At 40.8% G+C, this 24301-nt stretch overlaps 1 protein-coding gene across 3 annotated transcripts in view; it reads left to right on the top strand.

Annotated features, from left to right (window-relative positions):
- The window catches only part of HMGXB3 (HMG-box containing 3), a 63779-nt gene that overhangs the window by 30727 nt on the left and 8751 nt on the right, over positions 1 to 24301 (top strand). For all 3 annotated transcript variants that reach the window (XM_020885366.2, XM_070465633.1, XM_070465634.1), the window contains 4 exons: positions 3482 to 3783; positions 4546 to 4673; positions 21239 to 21370; positions 22279 to 22463. In XM_020885366.2, the coding sequence (XP_020741025.2) occupies positions 3482 to 3783; positions 4546 to 4673; positions 21239 to 21370; positions 22279 to 22463 (747 nt within the window). The remainder of the gene's footprint in view (positions 1 to 3481; positions 3784 to 4545; positions 4674 to 21238; positions 21371 to 22278; positions 22464 to 24301) is intronic.

The raw sequence follows: 24301 nt of genomic DNA on the forward strand, positions 1-24301 counted from the left end.
GTGAATGTTATTTAGTAAGCAGGGATAATTCCAGTTCAATATAAAGAAAATTGATTTAGATCTATAAATGTATACCCCAGATTATACCCCAGGGTATAAATTTTATACCCCAGATTAACTTTTTGTTTGTTTGAACTGTTTCCTTAAGTCAGTTTCCAGAGTAAAACTTTCAGTGCTCACATAGAAACACACATCTACATGGTTCTTGACAAGTGTTGGGACTCAAATTCAGAACAGATACTTTTGACAAATAAGAGAATACATATTCCCAGAATTAAACAAAATATCTGAAATAAAGTCTATCTGAAACATCACACATTCTATAATTATAACAGATAAAATTAGGGATAACCTGTGTCTACCATTGAAATAAATTATAATGGCATCCAGTCCTATCACTTCATGGCAAATAGATGGGGGAAAAGGTGCAAACAGTATCAGATTTCATCTTCTTGGGCTCCAAAATCACTGCAGATGGTGACTGCAGCCACAAAATTAAAAGATGCTTGCTCCTTGGAAGAAAAGCTGTGACAAATCTAGATGGCGTATTAAAAAGCCAGAGACATCACTTTGCCACCAGCGGTCTATTGGCAGACCTTTGTTAGTCAAAGCCATGGTTTTTCCAGTAGTCGTGTTTGGATGTGACAGTTGGACTATAAAGAACACTGAGTGCTGAAGGATTGATGCTTTTGAACTGTGGTGCTAGAGAAGACTCTCAAGAGTCCCTTGGACAGCAAGGAGATCAAACCAGTCAATCCTAAAGAAAATCAGTCCTGAATTTTCATTGGTATTGAAGCTTCAGTACTTTGGCCACCTGATGTGAAAAGCCAACTCATTGGGAAAGACCCTGATGCTGGAAAAGACTGAGAGCAAGAGTAGAAGTGGGTGACAAGGGATGAGATGTTTGGATGACATCACTGACTCAATGGGATAGGAGTTTGAGCAAACTCAGGGAAATATTGAAGGACAGGAAGCCCGGTGTGCTGCAGTTCATGAGGTCACAAAGAGTCGAACACGACTTAGTGACAGAACAATAACAATAATTAAATATTAATTATTAATAGTAAATTATTAATGCATAAAAAGATTAAGATTAGTCTACAAAATGGAAATAATTTCTGATCAGTGTAAAAAATTCAGATGTTCTGGGTACTTTGCTTCAGTTCAGTTGCTCAGTAATGTCCAACTCTTTGCAACCCCATGGACTGCAGCACACCAGGCCTCCCTGTCCACCAACTCCCAGAGTTTACCCAAACTCATGTTCATTGACTTGGTGATGCCATCCAACCATCTCATCCTCTGTCGTCCCCTTCTCCTCCCGCCCTCAATCTTTCCCAGCATCAGAGTTTTTCAGATGAGTCAGTTCTTCGCATCAGGTGGCCAAAGTATTGGAGTTTCAGCTTCAACATCAGTACTTTGCTTAGAACTCTGTAAAACTGTGGATATAAACATTCTTCCCTGTTCACCTGAAACTATTACAACATTGTTAATCGATTGCACCCCAATACAAAATAAAAAAAGTTTAAAACAAAAAGATTCTAAGTAAACAAATAGAAAATGTTGATGACACCCTGTCTTGACACCCTTTTAGTTCCCTGTAAGACCACAATCACTTGTCAGGCAAGTGTAATCTGTTGGCCCATACTCCTTTTTCTTTCTGGCCATGTGGCTTGTGGGATCTTAGTTCCCCAACCAGAGGTTGAACCCAGGCCCTTGGCAGTGAGAGCACAGGGTCCTAACCACTGGTCCCAGGGAATTGCCAGGCCCCATATTTCTAATGCTGGAGCTTGCATATATAATGTGTCAGTGATTATGGAATGGAATTAGGTCCTGTGTAGGTAGATGCTCTGAATTCCTTTTTCCTATTTCATTGTAGCTTTCGATGTGGCTTGCATTATGAAAGTGAAAGTCTCTACTGGTGAAGTGACTTAGCTTTTTTTGGTCATGCAAGAATTATCTGGGGACCTTTTGACAGTTGATTTCAAGTCCCACTCTTTTTTATTTTCTTTTTTTTTTTGGTTAGCTGGTAGCTGCCTACCCCCATGACCCTCATCTTCATACATTCCCTCACATTCTAACTGTCTAAATTTTAGAGAAACAAAATAATTGTTTTCCACAAAACACTGTTCAGAAACCCAAGGACCTTTAAGTTTATGTGCCTTCTCTTTGGAGCCCCCTGGTGACCATACATTTCCTATGCAGTTTGTCACCAGTTGCTGTAATTAAGACTGCAGTATCTCTGGGCTGGAATGGTCTTTCCTTTCCATCTTTCATCTGTGTTTCAGAGCCAAAGGATAGTACCATCCCATGGTTCAACACAGTCGTAAATGAGAAAACACAGTGCCCTGGGGCAACTCATTCTAGTGTCACTCAGCTCTTCTACAGCCATTCATTCAAATTCATTTTTTCAGCAAGCATGTATTGAAAGCCTGTTATGGGTCAGCTTTGGGGGATACAAAGATGAATAAGACATGCCCACTTCCTTTTAGGAGCTTACAGTCTAGCTTAGGGGGAAGATAGGTAACCAGACTATTACAGATAGCAAGATAAGAGTTGTCACAAGTATACTGAGTTAATAAGTTGTTATGCAGTTAACCTCCATGAAACAACATATAATATGTCTAGCAAATATGAGTTAGCATCTTTTGTGTGCCCTCAGTGGTGGTATTAGAAATCCAGTAAATAAGCAGGGGAGAGAACAATGACTTGCCGCCTATGAGAAAATGAAATAATGCAGTGAAGGAGTGCACTATAGGAGCGTGAAGGAGCGAGTGATTGATGCTACATTTGCACAGATCAGGGAAGGACCTCCATTGAAAAGGGACCTGTATAAGAAGGACCTGTTTCAGAGAGCGTTTCAGAACCTTGTTTCCTGGAAGCCTCTGACTGGTGTATAAAGTTCCCTTGTATTCAGAAGCCACACGGTGTTAAAAATAAATGCTTTAAGCTCTATAGGTGCCTGTTTACATATCAAAACTACCATTCATAGAGTTTTTTTTTTTTTTTTTAATCCATGGTCGCCGCCATTCATAAGAGTTTTTGTTGCATGCTGAGTACTTTACTTGCACTATCTCATTTACTCTGCAACAACTCTAGGAGATTATTAGTATTTTGATCCTTCATTTTTGGAGGTATTGCAGGGGTTATCCATTTACAGCTCTTCAGTGACATATCCAGAATTGAACCCCTGGTCTGTTATCCTCCAAACCTCACAGGTGGTGAATGGGAGCAAAATCTTGAAACCATTACCAAGAGGTGTATATAATCCTCTTATTTTACTGGTAGAGAAATATTGCCAGGGAGAGAAAACTCTTGCTGTGAGTCATACAGTGAGTTATTAGCTGAGTGGCTTAGGGACCTAGGTTTCCCACCTCAGTTGTAGGCCCTTCCCTTTGCCAGTCACACCCTCTCATGGTTTTAGCCTGTGGCCACCTCTTTTTTGCCCTCGATGGTGTTTTGTGACGGATCTGCTCTCTTCCAGGAGGCAAGCTCACCACTCCCGGATGTGTTAAGTGCCACAGAGCCCCTGAGCGCAGCCCAGAGGGAGATCCAGCGCCAGTCAACACTGCAGCTGCTGCGCAAAGTCCTGCAGATTCCCGAGAATGAGTCAGAACTGGCCGAGGTCTTCTCTTTGATTCATGAACTCAATAGCTCTCGGCTCGTCCTGTCCAATGTGAGTGAGGAGACTGTCACCATCGAGCAAACCTCTTGGTCGAATTACTACGAGTCTCCATCCACGCAGTGCCTTCTCTGTAGCAGCCCATTATTCAAAGGGGGACAAAAGTAAGCACCCCTTTCAGATTTACCCTCCCCTTGCTGCCCCATCTTACTTAATCTGTAACTTAACCTTAACCCCTTTCTTCAAATACCACTAAGGCTATAACCTTTGCAGATGTTCTTTTCAGCTTTTCTTAGGTTTCCTTTACATTTGCAATCACCAAAAATAAAATTATAATAATAGTGATTATCTATTATTTCTATTGAAATGATACTATCCCCAGCTTAGGATTTAGTTTACTTCTGGACTACCCCATAAAATCTTTGAATTTGGGAATTGAGTGAGTGAGTGAAGTCGCTCAGTTGTGTCCGACTCTGCGACCCCATGGACTGTAGCCCACCAGGCTCCTCTGTCCATGGGATTTTCCAGGCAAGAGTACTGGATTGGGTTGCCAGTGGCTCAGTCATATCCGACTCTTTGTGATCCCATAGACTGTAGCTTGACAGTCTTCTCTGTTCATGGGATTCTCCAGGCAAGAATACTGGAGTGGATTGCCATTCCCTTCTCTGTGGGAGTTCATTAGGGTTGGTTAAATTGGATAATAAGTTCAGAATTATGTTAACTTTAGGGGTGATTCCATAAGCCCAATTCCAACAAAGGGGGAACACCCACCTAAGAAAATTCTTGGAGCACAAGGTCCAGCACCTTCATTTCCTACTACATTTAAAGTCTTGAGTTTGCTGTTGATCACCGAGCCTAGGAAGTGCAATAAAAGGTTGATTTTCCTTCTTTTCTTTTCTTTTTTTTTAAAATATTCTTGGTACTAGCTCTCTGGCGGGGCCCCAGGAGTGCTGGCTGCTGACAGCCAGTTGGCTGCAGGTTGTGACTGCTCAGGTGAAGATGTGTCTGAATCCCCATTGTCTGGCCCTGCACAGCTTCATGGACATCTATACAGGTGGGTGCCAGCCTTTTTACCCTCAAAGGACATGTTTGAGGACAGCCTCTGGGTCAGACCTCTGGTCCTGTAAGCATTGGATTTTCCCTCAGATGAGGCTTCTGAGGAGGAGGACATCTTTGCTCCTGGATAGCCCAGCCCTAGAAGATTATGTTTATCTCTGAAGTGTTAGGACTTTCTTATTAGGGCTCTTTTAAACAAAGTTAAGTTTAAAATAGCAGATCTTCGTTGTGGAAAAAAACAAAACGCTGACAAGTAAAAAGAAAAAACTAAAAATCAGTAGTAATCCTACTGTCATGAGATTAATATTCAACATTTTATTCTGTAGTCTTTCAGATGTGTTTTTCATCCTTACAGAATAAAAGAAGGTATAGGATTTATAGGTTTAATAGTTTTTCTTTGAACAAAAATGGGATTGTGCTGGATGTTGTTTTGGAGTGGTATTTTTAATTTCGCAATGTATCATAGGTATCTTCTTGTGCTGGCAAGTGACAAAATGCATCCCATTTTTAAGGAGAAATATATGACCCTGTTCCATTTTAGAGTTCTCTTTATAATTAAGTCTTTGTGTACAGCCTTAATTATTTCCTTTGGGCAGATGCTCAAAAGTGGAATTGCTGTATATTCACCCTTTTCATCTATTCATCAGCATCATTCATTGAACATTGACCATGTACTAACCATTTTGAGAATTTGAATCTTGAGTTTTATATGTAGAATCGAGTACTGAAGATGAAGTATTTATTATTCTCCTTGTCTTCAGAACCTTATGGTGCCTTATTTTGAATTCATGCTTTTAATGTCTTGTATTGCCAGACTGAGCTTGTACTACTTCAACAACTAATTGAGAGTACCATTTCCCTGCAGTCTGTCTCAGCCTATAGCACTTGGAGTCTCTCTCTCTTTTTTTTTTTTAATATATAACTTTATGTTTTATATGTGCATGCAGTAAACTTTGTTGTTATGCAGTTCTGAGTTCTGACAAATGCACTGAGTTTTGTAACTGCCAGCACAGTCAGTATATAGAACAGTTTCATCACCTCCAAAGCATTCTCTTTTAATGTCCCTTTTAATAACCCATTCTCTCTTAATGACCCCTCACCCCAAACCTCTGGCATCCATTTGATAGTTTCTTCATTCCATATATTTCTATCTTTCCAGAATGTCATATAAATCTGTAGTGAATAGTGTTTTGAGTCTGGCTTCTTTTTATATATATATATATATATATATGTCTTTGAAGTTCATCCATGTCGTGTGTATATCAATAGATTTTCCTTTTTATTGTTGAGTAGTTTTGCATTGTGTAGAGCACCATTGTGTAGAGCACCACACTTGATTGTCTGTTCATTCCTTAAGGAATGTTTGGATTTTTACCAATTTTGACAGTTGTATTCATAACTGTAAACATTCATGTATAGGCTTTTGTGTAAACTTAAATTTTCATTTTATTTTGGGTAAATACCCTAGGAGTCACATTGCTGGGCCATGTGGTAAGTGTGTGTTTAGTTTTATGAGAAATCATCAAACCGATTACTTATGTTGGTGCCATTTTGTGTTCCCTCTAATGATGGGTGAGAATTCCAATTTGCTTCATATGTCAGCACTTGGTATTATCTATTTTGTGTGTGTATGTTTCAGCCATTCTAATAGGTGTGTAGTAATAACTTAATGTGGTCTCAATTTGTATTTAAGACTAATGAAGCTCAGCATCTTTTTGTGGGTTTATTTGCCATCTATATGTCTTTGGTGAAGTACCTGTTCCATCTTTGGCCCATTGAACTGGGTGGTTTTCTTGCTGTTGAGTTTTGAATGTTCTTTATATATTCTCATATACATCCTTTGTCAGGTAAGTGTTTGCAGATATTTTATTATGTTTGTGGCTTATATTCTCATTCTCCTAACAGAATCTTCCACAGAGCAAAAATTTTCAAGTATAATAAAGACCAATTGATTAAATTTTGTTTAAGCAATTGTTTTGATGTTATTGCTGTCTTTATCTAGGTGACGATCATAAATATTTTTCCTATGTTTTCTGGTAAAAGCTTTATAATTTATGGTTTTTGTCTGTAATCCATTTTGAATTCATTTTTACATAAAGTGTGAGGTCCAGATTGAGGTTTATTTTTTCCATGTGGGCATCCATTTATTCCACTGTTTGTTAAAATGTAGTCCTTTCTGCTTTGAATTGCCTTTTCTACTTAATTGAAAAACCACTTAGTCATATGTATGTAGGTCTGTTTCCGCACTCTGTTTCATTGGTTGTGTTGTCTGTTCTTTTGCCAGTACCACGTATCTTGAATACTGTTGCTTTGCAGTGACTCTTATCCTTTGGGTAGTGTAAATTCTCCAACCTTGTTCTTCCTGAATTGTTTTAACTCTTTTTGTTTCTTTGCATTCCCATATGAATTTTAGAATCAGCTTGTTAGTATTTACAGAATCCTGCTAGATTTCTAATTGGAATTGTGTTAAATCTGTAGACCAGCTTGCGGAAGTTTGACATGCTTAAAAATATTGAGTCTTTCTAATACATGACATAGTCTTATCTTTCTGTTTGATTAGGTGGTTTTTTTTTTTTTTTCATCAGTGTTTCATTGTTTTTAGCATATAGGTCCTGTAGGTATTTTGTTAGATTTATACCTAGGCATTTTATTTTGTTCAGTGTTAAATGACATGGTTCAGTTTCTAATTGTTCAGTGCTAGTATAGAAACATAGTTGGGTTTTATCTATTGAACTTTATTCAGTGACCTTGTAAAACTCACTTATTAACTTTAAGAACTTTAGTAGATTAGCATTATAATTTCTTTCCTGGCATGGTTTTTTTTTCCTTAATATATGTATTTTATTGAAGTATAGTTGACTTACAGTGTTTCAGGTACACAGCGAGGTGATTCAGTTATACATATACACATATAATATTTTTGAAATTATTTTCCATTATAGGTTATTACAAAGTACTAACTATAGTTCCCTGTGCTATAAAGTAAACCTTCATTGTTTGTTGCACATTTAGTCCTTTAAATTACATATAGCATTCTATTCATGCTAAGTCAAACAAGTGGAATCAAAATGTCATAAATTTTATAGTTAGGCAAAAATTCATGTTTTCTAAAATAAATACATTATGCTTACTTATGAGAAAGATTGAAGGCAGGAGGAGAAGGGGACAACAGGGGATAAGATGGTTGAATGGTATCACCAACTCGATAGATGTGAGTCTGAGCAAGCTCCAGGAGTTGGTGATGGACAGGGAAGCCTGGAGTGCTGCAGTCGAGGTGTTGCAGAGTTGGACACGACTGAGTGAGGGAACTGAACTGGTTTGGCGGTGCTGACTTCTCTTAACTTTTGCTTTGTCTGGAAAACTTTTTGATTTCTCCATCAAATCTGAAGGAGAGTCTTGCTGGGTAGAGTAGTCTTGGTTGTAGGTTCTTTCTTTTCACCACTTTAAATATATCATGCCATTCCCTTCTGGCTTGTAGAGTTTCTGTTGAGAAATCAGCTGATAGCCTGATGGGAGTTCCTTTGTATGTTATTTGTCGTTTTTCCCTTTTTGCTTTTAATATTTTATGTTTGTCTTCAACTATTATCAGTTTGATTAGTATGTGTTTTGATGTGTTCCTTCTTGGGTTTATCATGCCCTGGACATGTTTGGGAAGTTTTCAGCTGTTATTTCTTCAAATATTTTCTTGGGTCCTTTCTCTCTCTCTCCTTCTGGGACCCCTATAATGCGAGTGTTGGTGCATTTATTGTTGTCCCAGAGGTCTCTGAGGCTGTCTTCATTGCTTTTCACTTTTTTTTTTCTATATTCTGTTCTGTGGCAGTGATTTCCACCATTCTGTCCTCCAGCTCATTTATCTATTTTGCCTCAGTTATTCTGCTATTAATTCCTTCTAGTATATTATTCATCTCTGTTTGTTCTTTAGTTCTTCTAGATCTTTGGTAAACATTTCTTGCATCTTCTCCATTGTTTTCCCAAGATCCTGGATCATCTTCACTATCATTATTCTGAACTCTCTTTCTGGAAGGTTGCCTATCTCCACTTCATTTAGTTGTTTTTCTGGAGTTTTATCTTGTCCCTTCATCTGCGACATGTGCTTAGTCGCTCCGTCCTGTCCAACTCTTTGTGACCTCATGGACTGTAGCCCACCAGGCTTCTCTGTCCATGGGGATTCTCCAGACAAGAATACTGGAGTGGGTTGCCGTGCCCTTCTCCAGGGAATCTTCCCAACCCAGGGGTTGAACCCAGGTCTCCTGCATTACAGGCAGATTCTTTAACCATCTGAGCCACCAGTGAAGCCTCACTAAGTCATGTCTGACTCTCGTGACCTCATGGACTGTAGCCTGCCAGGCTCCTCTGTCCAGGGATTCTCCAGGCAAGAATACTGGAGTGGGTTGCCATTTCCTTATCCAGGGGATCTTCCCGACCCAGGAATTGAACCAAGGTCTCCTGCATTGCTGGCAGATTCTTTATGGATTGAGCTACAAGGGAAGCTCCTCATCTTGGACATAACTTTCTGCTTTTTATCGTGATTAACTTTCTGTAATATGGTTTTTGTTTTAGCTGCTGTGGGACTGTGCTTCTTTTTGCTCTTCTGGTGGATGAGGCTAAGAGGCTTGTATAAACTTCCTCAAGGGAGGGAATGGCAATGGGAAAAACTGGGTCTTGCTTTGGTGGGCAGGGCCTTCCTTGCTCAGTAAAGCTTTAATCCAATCATCTGCTGATGGGTGGGGTTGCACTCCCTCCCTGGTAGTTGTTTGACCCAACCTTGGGGTCTACAGGCTCTATGGTAGGGTTAATGGTGAACTTCAAAAGGGTTTACGCTAAGGGGGACCTTCCTGGTCTGATGTTGCCAGTGCCCCTGTCCCTGTGGTGAGCCCCTGCCAACCCATGCCTCCACAGGAGACCCTCCAACTCTAGCAAGTAGTTTTGGTTCAGTCTTCTGTTGGGTCACTATTCCTTTCTTCTGGGTCTTGGTGTGGGCAAGATTTTGTTTGTGCCCTCCAAGACTAGAGTCTGTAGTTCCCCCAGTTGTGGAAGTCCTATAATCAAATCCCACTGGCCTTAAAGGCCAGATTGGCAGGGGGTTCCCAGGCCCTTTTCAAACCCCCAGGCTGGGAAGCCTGACATGGAATTCAGAACCTTTACAACAGTGGGAGAACTTCGTTTGGTATTATTGTGCTCCAGTTTGTGGGTCACCCACCCAGCAGATATGGGATTTCATTTTATTGTGTTTGCACCCCTCCTACCATCTCACTGCAGCTTCTTCTTTGTCTTTGGATGTGGGGTATCTTATTTTGGTGGGTTCCAGCTTCTTCCTGTCAATGGTTGTTTAACAGCTAGTTGCAATTTTGGTGTTCTTGCAGGAGATGAGCGCATACCTTCTACTCTGCCATCTTGAACCATAAGTCCTTCCTCATCGTTATAATTTTTTCAGCTTTGTCAATTTGATACATAGAAACTGTTACATCACTGCTTTTCTTTAAACTTATTTTTTATTAAAGCATAGTTGATTTATAATTTAATTTCTGCTCTACAGCAAAGTGACATAGTTATACACACACACATATATATCCTTTTTTATATTCTTTTTCATTATGGTTTATCCCAGGATATTGAATATAGTTTCCTGTACTTTATAGTAGGACCTTGTTATTCATCCAGTCTATATGTAATAGTTTGCATCTTCTAACTCCAGATTCCCAGTCCATCCCTCCCCAACCCCCTCCCCCACAAGTCTGTTCTCTGTGTCTGAGGCTGTTTCTGTTTCATACATAGGTTCATTTGTGCTGTTTTAGATTACACATATAAGTGATATTGTATTTGTCTTTCTCTTTCTGACTTCACTTAGTATGGTGATCTCTAGTTGCATCCTTATTGCTGCAAATGGCATTATTTTGTTCTTTTTTATGGCTGGGTAGTATTCTGTGTGTGGAGAAGGCAATGGCACCCCACTCCAGTAGTCTTGCCTGAAAAATCTCATGGATGGAGGAGCCTGGTAGGCTGCGGTCCATGGGGTCACTAAGAGTCGGACACGACTGAGCGACTTTGCTTTCACTTTGCACTTTCACGCATTAGAGAAGGAAATGGCAACCCACTCCAGTGTTCTTGCCTGGAGAATCCCAGGGACGGCGGGGGGCGGGGGGGGCCTGGTGGGCTACCATCTATGGGGTCACACACAGTTGGACACGACTGAAGTGACTTAGCAGCAGCAGCAGTATTCTGTGTGTGGAGAAGGCAGTGGCACCCCACTCCAGTAGTCTTGCCTGAAAAATCCCATGGATGGAGGAGCCTGGTAGGCTGCAGTCCATGGGGTCGCTAAGAGTTGGACACGACTGAGTGACTTCACTTTCACTTTTCACTTTCACACATTGGAGAAGGAAATGGCAACCCACTCCAGTGTTCTTGCCTGGAGAATCCCAGGGACGGGGAAGCCTGATGGACTGCCGTCTGTGGGATCACACAGAGTCGTACACGACTGAAGTGACTTAGCAGCAGCAGCAGCAGTATTCTGTGTGTGTGTGTGTGTGTGTGTGTATGTATCCATCCATCCTTCTTTGTTCATCCTTCTCGTGGATATTTTGGTTTTTTTCATGTCTTGGCTGTTGTGAATACTGCTGCTGCAGGGGTACGTGTATTCTTTCACACCATGTTTTCCTCTGGATATATGCCCAGGAGTGGGATTGCTGAATTATATGGTAGTTCTATTTTTAGTTTTCTTAGTGGCTACACCAGTTTTCATTCCACCAATGGAGGGGGTAGTTCCCTTTTCTCCACACTGTCTCCAGCTTTTATTGTATATAACCCTTTTTTTTTTCTTTTTTTGATCTTTCATTCTGTGTCTGTAGACTTTTTAATGATGGCCATTCTGACTGATGTGAGGTGGTACCTCATTGTAGTTTTGATCTGCATTTCTCTAATAATGATGTTGAGCATATTTTCATGTACCTATTGGCCATCTGCATGTCACCTTTGGTAAATGTCTATTTAGGTCTTCTGCTTATTTTTCAGTTAGGTGGTTTAGTTTGTTGTTGTTAAGCTACATGAGCTGTTTGTATGTCTTTGAGAGTAAGCCCTGTTGGTCACATTGTTCACCGATATTTTTTCCCATTTCATAGGTTCTCTTTTCCTTTTGTTTGTGGTTTCCTTTACTCTGCAAAAGCTTGTAAATTTGACTAAATCCCATTTGTTTACTTTTGTTTTTATTTTTATTGACCTGGCAACTGACCTAAGAAAACTCTGTTAAAATTTTTGCCAGAGAATGTTTTGCCTGTGGTCTCTTCTAGGAGTTTTATGATGTCTTATATTTAACTCTGTAAGCCATTTTGAGTTTATTTTTGTGGATGGTATGAGGGTGTGTTCTCACTTCATTGATTTACATGCAGCTGTCCAACTTTCCCAGCACCACTTGGCTGAAGAGACTGTCTTTTTCCCATTTTATATTCTTGCCGCCTCTGACCATAGGTGTGAGGGTTTATTCTGGGCTCTCTATTCTGTTCCATTGATCTGTGTGTCTGTTTTTGTACCAGTACCACAGTTTTGATTACTGTAGCTTTGGGGTATTGTCTGAAGTCTGGAAGGGTTGTGCCTTCTGCTTTGTTTTTTTCCCTCAGGGTCTTTCATTGTCCCATATAAATCTTAAGATTATTTGTTCTCGTGAAAAATATCCTGGGTAATTTGATAGTGATCACATTAAATATGTAGATTGCTTTGGATAGTTGCCATTTTAATAATATTAATTCTTCCAACCAAGAGCATGGGATATCATTCCATTTCTTTGAATCATCTTCAGTTTCTTAATTCTCAGTATAGAAGTCTTTCACCTCCTTAGGTGAAAGTATTCTTAAGTATTTTATTTATCTATTTTTGGGGGAGTGTGGTTTTTAAAGGTATTTTTTTACATTACCTTTCTGCTACTTCACTGTTAGTGTAAAGAACTGCAACCAATTTCTGTGGGTTAATCTTGTATCCTGCTGCCTTGCTTAATTCATTTATCAACTTTAACTTTTTTTCTGAAGTCTTCAGGGTTTTCTGTGTATATCATCATGTTATCTGCATATAGTGGTGACAATTTTACCTCTTCCCTTCCAATTTTTATTTCTTGTCTGATTGCTGTGGCTAGGACTTCCAGTACTATGTTGAATAGAAATGGTGAGAGTGGGCATCCTTGTCTTGTTCCAGATTTTAGTGGGAAGGCTTCCAGCTTTTCATTGTTGGGTATTATATCATTTGTGGGTTTATCGTAAATAGCTTTTATTATATTGAGATATGTTCCCTTTATATGCATTTTGTTAAGTCTTTTTTTTTTTATCGTGAATGGATGTTGAATTTTGTCAAGTGTGTTTTCTGCATCTGTTGAGATGATTACGTGTTTTTTCTCTTCTGTTGATGTGGTGTAGCCTATTAATTGATTTGTGTATATTGAACCATCCTTGTGAATTTGAAATGAACCCCCTTGGTCATGGTATATGATCTTTTTTATGTATTGTTGGATTTGGTTAGTGTTTTGGTTGAGAATTCTTACATCTATATTCATCACGGATATTGACCTACAGTTTTCCTTTTTTGGCATTACCTTTGTTTGGTTTTGGTATCAGGGTGGTGGTGGCTTTGTATAATATCTTTGGGAGTGTTCCCTCTGCTTCGGTAATTTGAAAGAGTTTGAGAAGGGTCAGTAAAAGTTCTTCTTTATATGTTTGATATTGTTTGCCTGTGGAGCCATCTGATCCTGGACTTTAGTTTATAGATAGTTTTTTGGTTTTGTTTTTTTCCCCTACATAGTCTATTTCAGTTCTAGTAATCAGTCTGTTCAAATATGGATTTCTTCTTGATTCAGTTTTGGTGAGCTGTATGTTTCTAGAAATTTGTCCATTTCTTCTAGTTTGTCGAACTTGTTGGTAAATAATTGTTTGTAGGATTCTGTTCTGATTTTTGTATTTCAGCAGTATCAGTTGCTATTTCTTCTTCTTCGTTTCTTATTTTGTTCATCTGGGTTCTTCCTCTTTTCTTGGTGAGCCTGGCCAGAAGTTGGGCAATTTTGTTTACCTTTTCAAAGAACCAGCACTTGGTTTTATTGATTTCATTCTATTATTTAATCTTGTTTTATTTCTTCTCTCATCTTTATTACTTCCTTCCTTCTGCTGAGTTTAGGCTTTGCTTGTTCTTCTTTTACTCAGCCTTTTAGGTGGTAATTTAGGTTGCTTATTTGAGATTTTTGTTTTTTGAGGAAGGCCTGTATAGTTGTGAGCTTTCCTAGCTTTAAGAACTTTTTTGCTCCCTTGTATAGATTTTGTATGATTGTGTTTTCATTGTTGCTTGTCTCAAGGTATTTTTAATTTCCCTTTTTGATTTACATATTGATCCATTGCCTTTTTAGTAAAATGCTTTCATTCTTCATGTAATTTTTTTCTCAATTGTTTTCCTGTGGTTGCTTTCTGGTTTCATTCTACTGTAGATCAGAGAAGATTGTTTGAAGTGATTTTTATACTCTTAAATTCCCTGAGGTTGGTTTTGTGCCCTAGTATGTGGTCAGTCCTAGACAATATTGCATGTACACTGGAAAATAATGTGTATTATTATTTTTTTAATGTAATATCCTGAAATAATTGAGTCTCATAATTGTTGTGTCATTTTGGGTTGCTGTTGTCTTACTGATTTTCTGTCTAGAAGATCTGTCCATTGATGTGAATAAGGTGTTAAAAGTTTCCTGCTATTGTATTCCTGTAAGTTTCTCCTTTTATGTCTGTTAATGTTTGCTTTATATAATTAGATGCTCCTATAGAGGGTTCATATATGTTAATGGATGTAATATCCTCTTCTTGTATGACCCTTTTTATCATTATATAAGGTCTAGCTTTCTTTATGGCCTTTGTTTTAAAGCCTGTTTTATCTGGTAGGAGTATGCAACCCCCTGCTTTCTTGTCATTTCTGTTTGCGTGAAATATCTTTTCCCATCCCTTAACGTTAACTCTGTGTATGTGCTTTGCCCTAAAGTGAATCTTATAGGCAATATGTTGTAGGCTCTTGTTTTTTAATCCAGTCTACCACCTTGTGTTTTGACTGGCGCATTTAGTTCATTGATACTTAAGGTAATTATTGATAAAATATTTATTTATTGCCATTTTAAACCTTGCTTTCCTATTGGCTCTATGTTTCTTCTTTGTTCCTTTTTATCATATTTTCTGTGGCTTGATGATTTCCTTTTATGTTATGCTTGTGTTCTCTGTTTTTTATGAGTCTTTTGTATGCTTTTGATCTGTGGTTACCCTGTTTTTCAAGTATGTTAACCCCTTTCCTATATCTACTTGCTTTAGACTGATAGTCATATTGGCTCAAACACATTCTTTTTTTAAAAAAAGAATCTAAATGTTTTTACTCCTCTCCGCCACATTTTATTTTACATCTTCTTGTTTATCCTTTTGCTGTTCCTTGTGTTTATCTTCACTTTCACAAGTAAGATTTTTTTGTGCTTTACTTTCCCATTGTGACTTCCTTTTTTGTGTACCTTTCTTGCTTTTCTATTTAGAGAAGATCTTTCAATATTTCTTTTATGGTAGGTGTAGTATTGCTATATTCTTTTGGTATTTGCTTCTCTGAGAAATTCTTTATTTCTTCTCCTATTCTAAGAAATATGTTGCTGGGTATAATATTCTAGGTTGCTTTGAATGTATTTTGCCACTCCCTTCTGACCTTCAGAGTAGCCTTATGGAGAGGAGTCCATTGGGATTAACTTGGTTGCTTTTTTGCTGCCTTTAGAGTCCTCTAACCTTTGCCCCCCCCCCCCTTTTTTGCTACTTTTTCCATTGAAGGATAATTGCTTTACAGAATTTTGTTGTTTTCTGTCAAACATCAACAAGAATCAACCATAGGCACACCCATGTGCCTTCCCTCCCTGCCATTTTTATTGTCTTGGCATAGGTGTGTTTGGGTTCATCTTGTTTGGAACCTTCTGCTTCTTGTATCTGTTTATCTGTTTCTTTCTTTAGGTTTGGAAGGTTTTTAACCATAATTTTTTCAAATACATTTTTGATCTTTTTCCTTCTGCAATCCCTATTATGCATAGACGAGCATGCTTTAGGTTATCCCATAGGTCTCTTATATTGCTTTCATTTTTTTATTTCACCTTCTGTCTCCTGTTCTGATTGGATGATTTCCATTATTCTGTCTTCCAGATCACTTACTCATTCTTCTGCATTATTCTGCTGTTCATTGCCTTTAGCTCATCTTTTGTCTCAGCAAATGAATTTTCTAACTTTTCTTGGCTACTCCTTATAGTTTCTAGTTCCTTTTTACAGTAATCTGTGTTTCTGTCGATGGCCTTTCTGTTAATTCCTTCAGAATTTTTATTACTACTTTTTTGAACTCAATTTCAGACTGAACACATCTTTTATTGTTTGTTCCTTCAAGGGAATTCTCTTGGTCTTTTAACTGGGAATGGTTACTATGCTTGTTCATTTTACTTACATTTCTCTTACTGTATGAGTTTAGGAGAAACAATTATCTACCATAGTCTTGGAACACTATATGTGGGAGCATCCTTGTATAAGCTTATATGGGTTTAATATTTTTGTTGCTTTTAGTTTGGATGCTTGTTACCTCTTTGCTTAGCCCATGCTCGCTGTCATCCTTATGATAGGGAGTATGAAGGTATACCTGTGCTCCTGGGGCCGTATGCCAGCGGGGGCAGTGATTGGTGCCTGCTCATGCATGTCTTAGCAGTAGGGGTGGCCTGCGCATACCTCTGGAGCTTGTGATGGCAGCAGCAGCTCATGTTGGCTCCTGGAGCTTGTATAGGTAGTGTCCTGTTGACTGAGAACATGTGTGGGGAAAGAAGCACCCCTGTGGTCTCCTGCCCCTTTCCTGTATACCCCCCAACAGTGGTCTCTCACCTCACTGGGAGACCCAGGCTTCTTTGGCGTACACAGTCAGTCACCATACAACAGCCCCTTCAGACTGTCTCTATGCAGCCAACCCCGGTCTTCTTGCCAGATGTGATCTCCAAAGTCTGAGCTTCAGCATGCACCCGCTGCCTGCACAGGTGGGTTAGCATCTCAGGCAGGAGAGTGCAGGGAGGCCATACTGACCACCTGTGCAAAGTGTCTCCGATTTGCCTTCCTCACACTGACTGTTGCGCTTTCCCCCGAGGCATCTAAGCTCCTCCTGGTTCCAGGCTGGTTTCCCCACCAGTGCTGGGGCTTCACAAGGGGCAGGAACCTTTCCTCTCTCACATTTCCCTCCCTGGGGCACAGGTCACATCCTGATTGCCCTCCTTTCCCCCATACCCCCCCACCCCCCGCCCTTTTGTTCTCCCTGGTTATATGGAGATTTTCTTGCCCTTTTGGAAGTCTCAGATCTTCTGCAGTGTTTAGATGTTCTGCATGAATTGTTCCATTTTTAGATGTATTTTTGATTATTTGTAGGAGGAGGTGAGCTCCATGCCCTACTGTTCCACCATCTTGGTCACTCTCCTCCTGTTGTATTTCTTTGACATCTGGGAAGATTATGTTTTCTGTGTTTTTCAGTCTGTTTCATGAATTTCTTTTGTAAACATTTTCATTCTTTGGGATTGTTTTGTTGATGGAGTTTTTTCACCAGTTTATTAGTTGTCTTTTAAATTTGATTTTGTTTTGGACATGAGAGTTGGGTTTTTGTGTGTGTGTGTGTTTTTTTTTTTTCCCCTTGTTTAAATTTTTATGTGATTAGAACTTGGACCGTCTCATTTGTGGTCTCAGCCTTTGGTATCATGTTTAAAAACGTCTTCCCCACTCCTCTATACTGTTCATTATTGGGAATCATATGCCAGAATTTGCTTTTGTTCATTTTGTGCACATGTAAAACCACCCTCTTTTATTCATTTTAAATTAGCTGCATTTAAATTCTTCTGGGTCTTTGATCCCAGGATTTGACATAGGGGTGATGTTATTAGGCTTTTTTATATTCCCTGTACATCCCTGGGCTAAAGGATGCTCCTGGCCTTTCCTCATGGTATAACTGTGAGAGGTGGAAGAATGGTAATTCTTTTGGTGATAAGGACTGAATTGGGTGGTAAGGTGATATTTCATTTTTTATTAAAAAGGAAAAAACCCTGTGATATGTATTTTATTAGTTCTTTTCACATAACAATGTATTGTGGAAAACTTCATGTCATAGCATTTAGACTTACTTTATTCTTAAAGATTTCTTGTTTGTTTATTTTTAATTTTTATTTTATATTGGAATACAGTTTGCCAATGCAGGGGGCACAGGTTCCATACCTGGGTCTGGAAGATTGTCTGGAGAAGGAAATGGCAACCCACTCCAGTATTCTCGCCTGGGAAATCCCATGGGCAGAGGAGCCTGGCAGGCTATGGACTATGGGGCGGGAGAGTCGGGCTTGGCTCAGCAACTAAACAGCAGCAAATAGGTGATTTAAAATGTTGTGTTAGTCCCGGGTGTACAGCAGCGTGATTCAGTTACGCATATGCATGTATCAGTTCTTCTTCCATTTAGGTTATCATGAATATTGAGCAGAGTTCCCTGTGCTGTCAGTAGGTGCATATTGGTTATCTATTGTATTTTTTTCAAAAATGTTTATTTCTTGGCTGCGTTGAGTCTTGCTTGTGGCCTGTGGCGTCTTCATTGTTGTAGGTGGGATCTTTCACTGTGGTGTGTGGACTCCAGTCGTGGCACAGAGTTCAGTGGTTGTGGCATGTGGGCTCTCTGTAGTGTGGCACGTGGGCTTAGTTATTACATGCCATGTTGGATCCTACTTCCCCAACCAGGGATTGAACTCATGGCCCCAGCACTGCAAGGCAGATTCTTAACCACTGGACCACCAGGGAAGTCCCGGTTATGTATTTTAAATATAGTGGTGTGTATTTGTCAATCCAAAATTCCCTCTTTATCCCTCCCCTCACTTCTTTCCTCTTTGGTAATAACCATAAGTTTGTTTTCTAAGTCTCCAAGTCTGTTTCTGTTTTGTATTATTAATAAGTTCATTTTTAACATTTTTTTTTTATTCCACATATAAGCACTATCTTGACATTTACCTTTTTTTGTCTGGCTTCCTTCACACACATGATAATCTTCAGGTCCATCCATGTTGCTGCAAATGGCATATTTTGGGGGGGTTTTTTGGGTTTTTTTGGCCACACTGGTCTTTGTCGCTGCACGTGGGCTTTCTCTAGTTGCAGTGAGTGGTGGCACTCTTGGTTGTGCTCAGGCGTCTCCTCATGGTGGCTTCTCTTGTTGTGGGGCATGGGCTCTGGGGCACGCAAGCTTCGGTAGTTGTGGCACGAGGGCTTAGTTGCCCTGTGGCATGTGGAATCTTCTCAGACCAGAGATTAAACTTGTGTCTCCGGTATTGACAAGCAAATTTTCACCCACTGGACCACCAAGAAAGTCCTAGTTCATTCTTTTCAATGGCTTAGTAGTATTCCATTGTATATATGTACCACATCGTCTTCACTCATCTGTTGATGTACATTTAGGTTGCTTCCATGTCTTGGCTGTTGTAAACAGTGCTGCAGTGAACGTTGGAGTGCACATATCCTTTTGAACCATGGTTTTCTCCCAAGTGTGTGCCTAGGTATATTGTTGTTGTTGAACTTACATGCAGAGTATATTATGTGAAATGCTGGGCTGGATGAATCACAAGCTGGGATCAAGATTGATGGGAAAAATAGCAATAATGTCAGATACACAAATGACACCACCCTTATGGCAGAAAGTGAAGAGGAACTAAAGAGCCTCTTCGCTACAACAACATGCCTGGGACTGGGACTGCTGGGTCATGTTGTTGTTTAGTTGCTAAGTTCTGTCTTGACTCTCTGTGACCTGCATGAAATGCAGCACCACAGACTTCTGTGTCCTTCACTATCTCCCTGAGTTTGCTCAAACTCAAGTCCATTGAGTCAGTGATGCCATCCATCCATCTCATCCTCTGTCACACCCTTCTCCTGCCCTCAATCTTTCCCAGCATCAGGGTCAGCTCTATTGTGTCAGCTCTTTGCATCAGGTGGCCAAAGTATTGGAGCTTCAGCTTCAGCATTAGTCCTTCCAGTGAGTATCAGGACTTTAGGATTGACTGGTTTGATCTCCTTGCTGTCCAGGGGACTCTCTCAGGAGTCTTCTCCAGCACCACAGTTTGAAAGCTTCAGTTCTTCAGCACTCAGCTTTCTTTATAGTCCAACTCTCACATCCATACATGACTACTGGAAAAACCATAGCTTTGACTATAGGAACCTTTGTTGGCAAAGTGATGTGTCTGCTTTTTAATATGCTGTCTAGGTTTGACACTTTTCTCCTAAGGAGCAAGCATCGTTTAATTTTGTGCCTGCCATCACCATCCACAGTGATTCTGGAGCCCACAAAAATGAAATATGTTGCTGTTTCTACTTTTCCCCATCTGTTTGCCATGAAATGATGGACCCAGATGCCATGATCTTTGTTTCTGAATGTTGAGTTTTAAGCCAGCTTTTTCACTCTCCTCTTTCACTTTCATCAAGAGACTCTTTAGTTCCTCTTCGCTTTCTGCCATAAGAGTGGTATCATCTACATATCTGAGGTTATTGATGTTTCTCCCAGCAAGCTTGATTCCAGCCTGTGCTTCATCCAGACCAACATTTCAGGCTGGGCAGAGTACATACGTATGATGCACTCTGCGTATAAGTTAAATAAGCAGGGTGACAATACACAGCCTTGACTGTAGGTCGCCAGGCGGCTCTGTCCAGGGGATTTTGTCAGGTAAGAATATTGGAGTGGGTAGCCATTCCCTTCTCTAGGGGATCTTCCCGACCCAGGGATCAAACCTGGGTCTCTAGCGTTGCAGTCAGATTCTTTACTGTCTGAGCCACCAGGGAAGCCCCTCTAGGATCTGACAAGGTCACTACTTTTCCCCTTGGCCCTGATGCACACAGGACCTCGTGTGAACCCTATAAGAATAGTTTCTGTTGCCCCACTCCTGTGGAATTCCTGCCATCAGTCCCCACTACCTTCAAAGCCAGGTGCTCCTGGGGCTGCTCCTCCCATTGCCAGACCTCCAGGCTGGGGAACCTGACGTGGGGCTCAGTACTTTCATTCCTGTGGGAGAACCTCTGTGATACAGTTATTTTCCAGTTTGTGGGTCGACCTGATGGGTTTGGGATTTGATTTTATAGTAGTTGCTCCCCTCTGCCATCTTGTTGTGTCTGCTTTGTCTTTGGATGTTGGATATCTTTTTTGGTAGGTTTCAACATTTCTTTGTTGATGTTTTTTTGGCAGTTAGTTGGGATTTTGGTGTCTTCATAAGAAGAGGTGAGCCCACGTCTTCTACTCTGCCATCTTCCATACAATTTTTTTGAGCAACTCCTGCATGCTGCGAAGGCTGCTCTGTGGTCTGGGTACAATGGAATCCAGTTAAACAGTTTCCTTCACAGATGCTTGTAGGTTACCAACTTGCAGGTGACCTCTAGTTTTGCATTATATGAATGTACCATGGTTTATTTTTTTAATGTTCCCCATTGATGGGCACCTAGTTAGTATCCAGTGTTTTGCCATCATGGATGCTGTTAACAGTGAATTTCTCTGTTGTCACTTTTTAATCTGCAGGTCTCTTTAATGTGGGAAATAAGCTACTAGTGAGCCTGGACTTGCTGTTTGCAATCCGAAACCAGATCAAGCTGGGGGAGGACCCCAGAGTGTCCATCAGCACTCTCCTGAAGTCAGTGCAGGAGCAGACAGGTAAAGGTTGGCTTCCTCCCTTTTTCCAAGGTTAGTCCTAGGCTCCCTGGGGATTTTAAGTGATGGACTTTTGTTGAAAAAATTACCTGGAGGAGAGTCTGATATTTTGAAAAGGAGACATTGGCTTCCTAACACACTCCTCCTTTTGAGTTTTACAAATGCTAAACTAACTTTGGAAAACTTGAGTCTTTCCACGGGTCCAGCAGTCTTCAACACAAGATCGAATGGACTTTATAGAAGCTCATTCTTTGGTCATAGGTAGACTTGGCCTTAGTACATGCTAATCAAGTTCACTCTGAATACACAGCTTCTGGAGATCTTCCCCCATTTCCAAAGCTCACACTGAGACCTAAGCATGGGCACCATACTCTTTATTATTGAAATGATTTTTCCCCTTGCTTCCCTTATTTCTTTCTATTTACGCTTTTCCATTCATTCCTATAGAATCCAGCTCCCTGTCCCTTCCTTGCTATGAGGTCAGATGGAGTAGAGCCAAGGTCCTAGGGTCTGTGTTTGACTCTGGCCTCTGCTACTTAGTGGCATTGTGGGTTTCAGTAAGTTATTCTTTATATCTCAGTTTTTTAAGTTACACGGTGAAGATAGTAACAGCTCTTGGTTCCTTAAGGATGTGAGTTAAATGAGAGAATGTTTTCAAAGCTCTCAGCACAGCGTCTGGGTCCCAGTGGTTGCTGGGTACACCCATCAGTACTCTGATGGCAGTTGCCCTTTGAGTTGCTACCTGAACACCTAAAAGCCCAGGTGCTTGACCCTCCGGTGGTTAAAACTCTTAGATGTTCTTAGGAGGGAAGCATTCTTACAGAATTGTTATTCTTCCTGGCCATTGTTCATCATCCGTGGCCTCCAGATCTTTTTCTGTGAACTTCTCAGAGCTCTTGCTTTCCTTCCAGAGAAGACTCTTACCTCGGAGGAGCTGAGCCAGTTGCAGGAGCTGCTGTGCAATGGCTACTGGGCTTTCGAGTGCCTCACTGTCCGAGACTACAATGACATGATCTGTGGCATCTGTGGGGTGGCCCCCAAAGTGGAAGTTGCCCAGAGGAGTGAAAACAATGTGCTGGCACTAAAGAGTGTGGAGGTAAGTGCCTCTTGGTCACCACAGGTCACTTTTAGACGTCTCCTCACACTGGCAGCCACCTTCCTGCATGAGGTCCCAGGAGCAGATGGCTCTGATTCTTTCCCGAGTAAGGCGAGGAACCTTTTCCCACCACTGCCCAGGTTTTCATCTAAGGAAGGCTGGATGGAAATGGGGGCATTTGTTACTTATTCAACTAATTTATTAAACATGAGCTAGGTGCACTTTTTTGGAGAAGGCATTGGCAACCCACTCCAGTACTCTTGCCTGGAAAGTCCCGTGGACGGAGGAGCCTGGTGGGCTGCAGTCCATGGGGTTGCTGAAATTTGGACACAACTGAGCAACTTCACTTTCACTTTTCACTTTCATGCATTGGAGAAGGAAATGGCAACCCACTTCAGTGTTTCTTGCCTGGAGAATCCCAGGGAGGGGGGAGCCTGGGGACTGCCATCTATGGAGTCACACAGAGCCGGACACGACTGAAGCGACTTAGCAGCAGCAGCAGGTGCACTTTTTAGACATTTGGGAAATGGCAGTTAAACCCGTGGCGTTTCGGTGCTTATGGAGCTCACTTTCTGATTTGAGGAAACAGATAGGAAACAAACATTAATAATTGTATATATTATATTGATATATTATTAATATACATATTCATTAAAAGTAACACAGTAACAATAAGGCACAGTAGGAGGTGAGAGCAGTGTGGCAGGAAGAAGGGATTCTTGCTTTATAGAGGGTGGTTGGGGAAGTCCTCTCTGACAGAGGGGCATCAGAATAGAGCTCTGAAGCCCATGTAGATTTCAGCAGGGGAAACTTCCAGGCAGAGGGAGCAGCAGGAGTGGAGTCGGAAGCGGGCTTGCTGGGCATGGTTGAGGAAGGAGGCCGATGTGGCTGGCTCTTTGTGAGCAGGGGAGAGAGTGGTAGGATATGTGAGATTTAAGAGGCTTTGGGTAGCCCAGGCTGTTGTAAGGACTTTTGCTGAGTGAAATGGAGAGCCAGCGAAGGGTTTTGAGAAGGAGTGGCCTGCTCTGAATATATGTATGCATAATTGTGTATGTGTGTTGTTGGCTGTGCGAGGTCTTTGTTACTGTGCAGGCTCTTTCTCTGGTTGCGGTGGCAGGGGCTGCTGTTTAGGTTGTGGTGCAGGGACTTCTCTTGTGCGCTTCCCCGGTGGCTAGTGGTAAAGAATCTACCTGCAATGCAGGAGACTTGGGAGATGCCAGTTCAGTTCCTGGGTGGAGAAGGAAGTGGCAACCCACTCCAGTATTCTTGCCCAGTCAGTCCCATGGACAGAGGAGCCTAATGGACTACAGCTCATGGGGTTGCAATGAGTCGGACATGACTGAGTGACTGAGGACAGGTCACACGTCTTGTTGCAGAGCACAGCCTCTGAGGCACGGGAGCTCAGTGGTTGCAGCTCCCGGGCTCGAGAGCACGGGCTCCATAGTGTGGCACACGGGCTTAGTTACTCTGCAGCCTGTGGAATCTTCCCAGATCATAGATCGAACCTGTCTCCCCTGCGTTGGCAGGCAGGCAGAGTTTTTACCACTGAGCCACTAGGGAAGACCTGACTTAGGTTCTTAACTGAAAAATGTCACACAGAGGTAACAACAAATTCAAATGGCTTAATATATTAATTTTAACAAATATCCAAGAAATAAGATTCTAGTCATAGAAGAATTGCAAAAGTAGATTTACTTTGGTAAGACATAAGGCCATATAACTGAAAACAAAACCAAATATTTAATATCAGATGAAAATTTGGGCTGATGGTACACATGAATATCGATACCAAAGTCCTGAATAAGATAATAGCAAATCTAATAATTAGTAATGAGTAC

This window comes from Odocoileus virginianus, chromosome 3 (assembly GCF_023699985.2).
Source record: "Odocoileus virginianus isolate 20LAN1187 ecotype Illinois chromosome 3, Ovbor_1.2, whole genome shotgun sequence".
In the NCBI taxonomy this organism is placed as follows: Eukaryota; Metazoa; Chordata; class Mammalia; order Artiodactyla; family Cervidae; genus Odocoileus; species Odocoileus virginianus.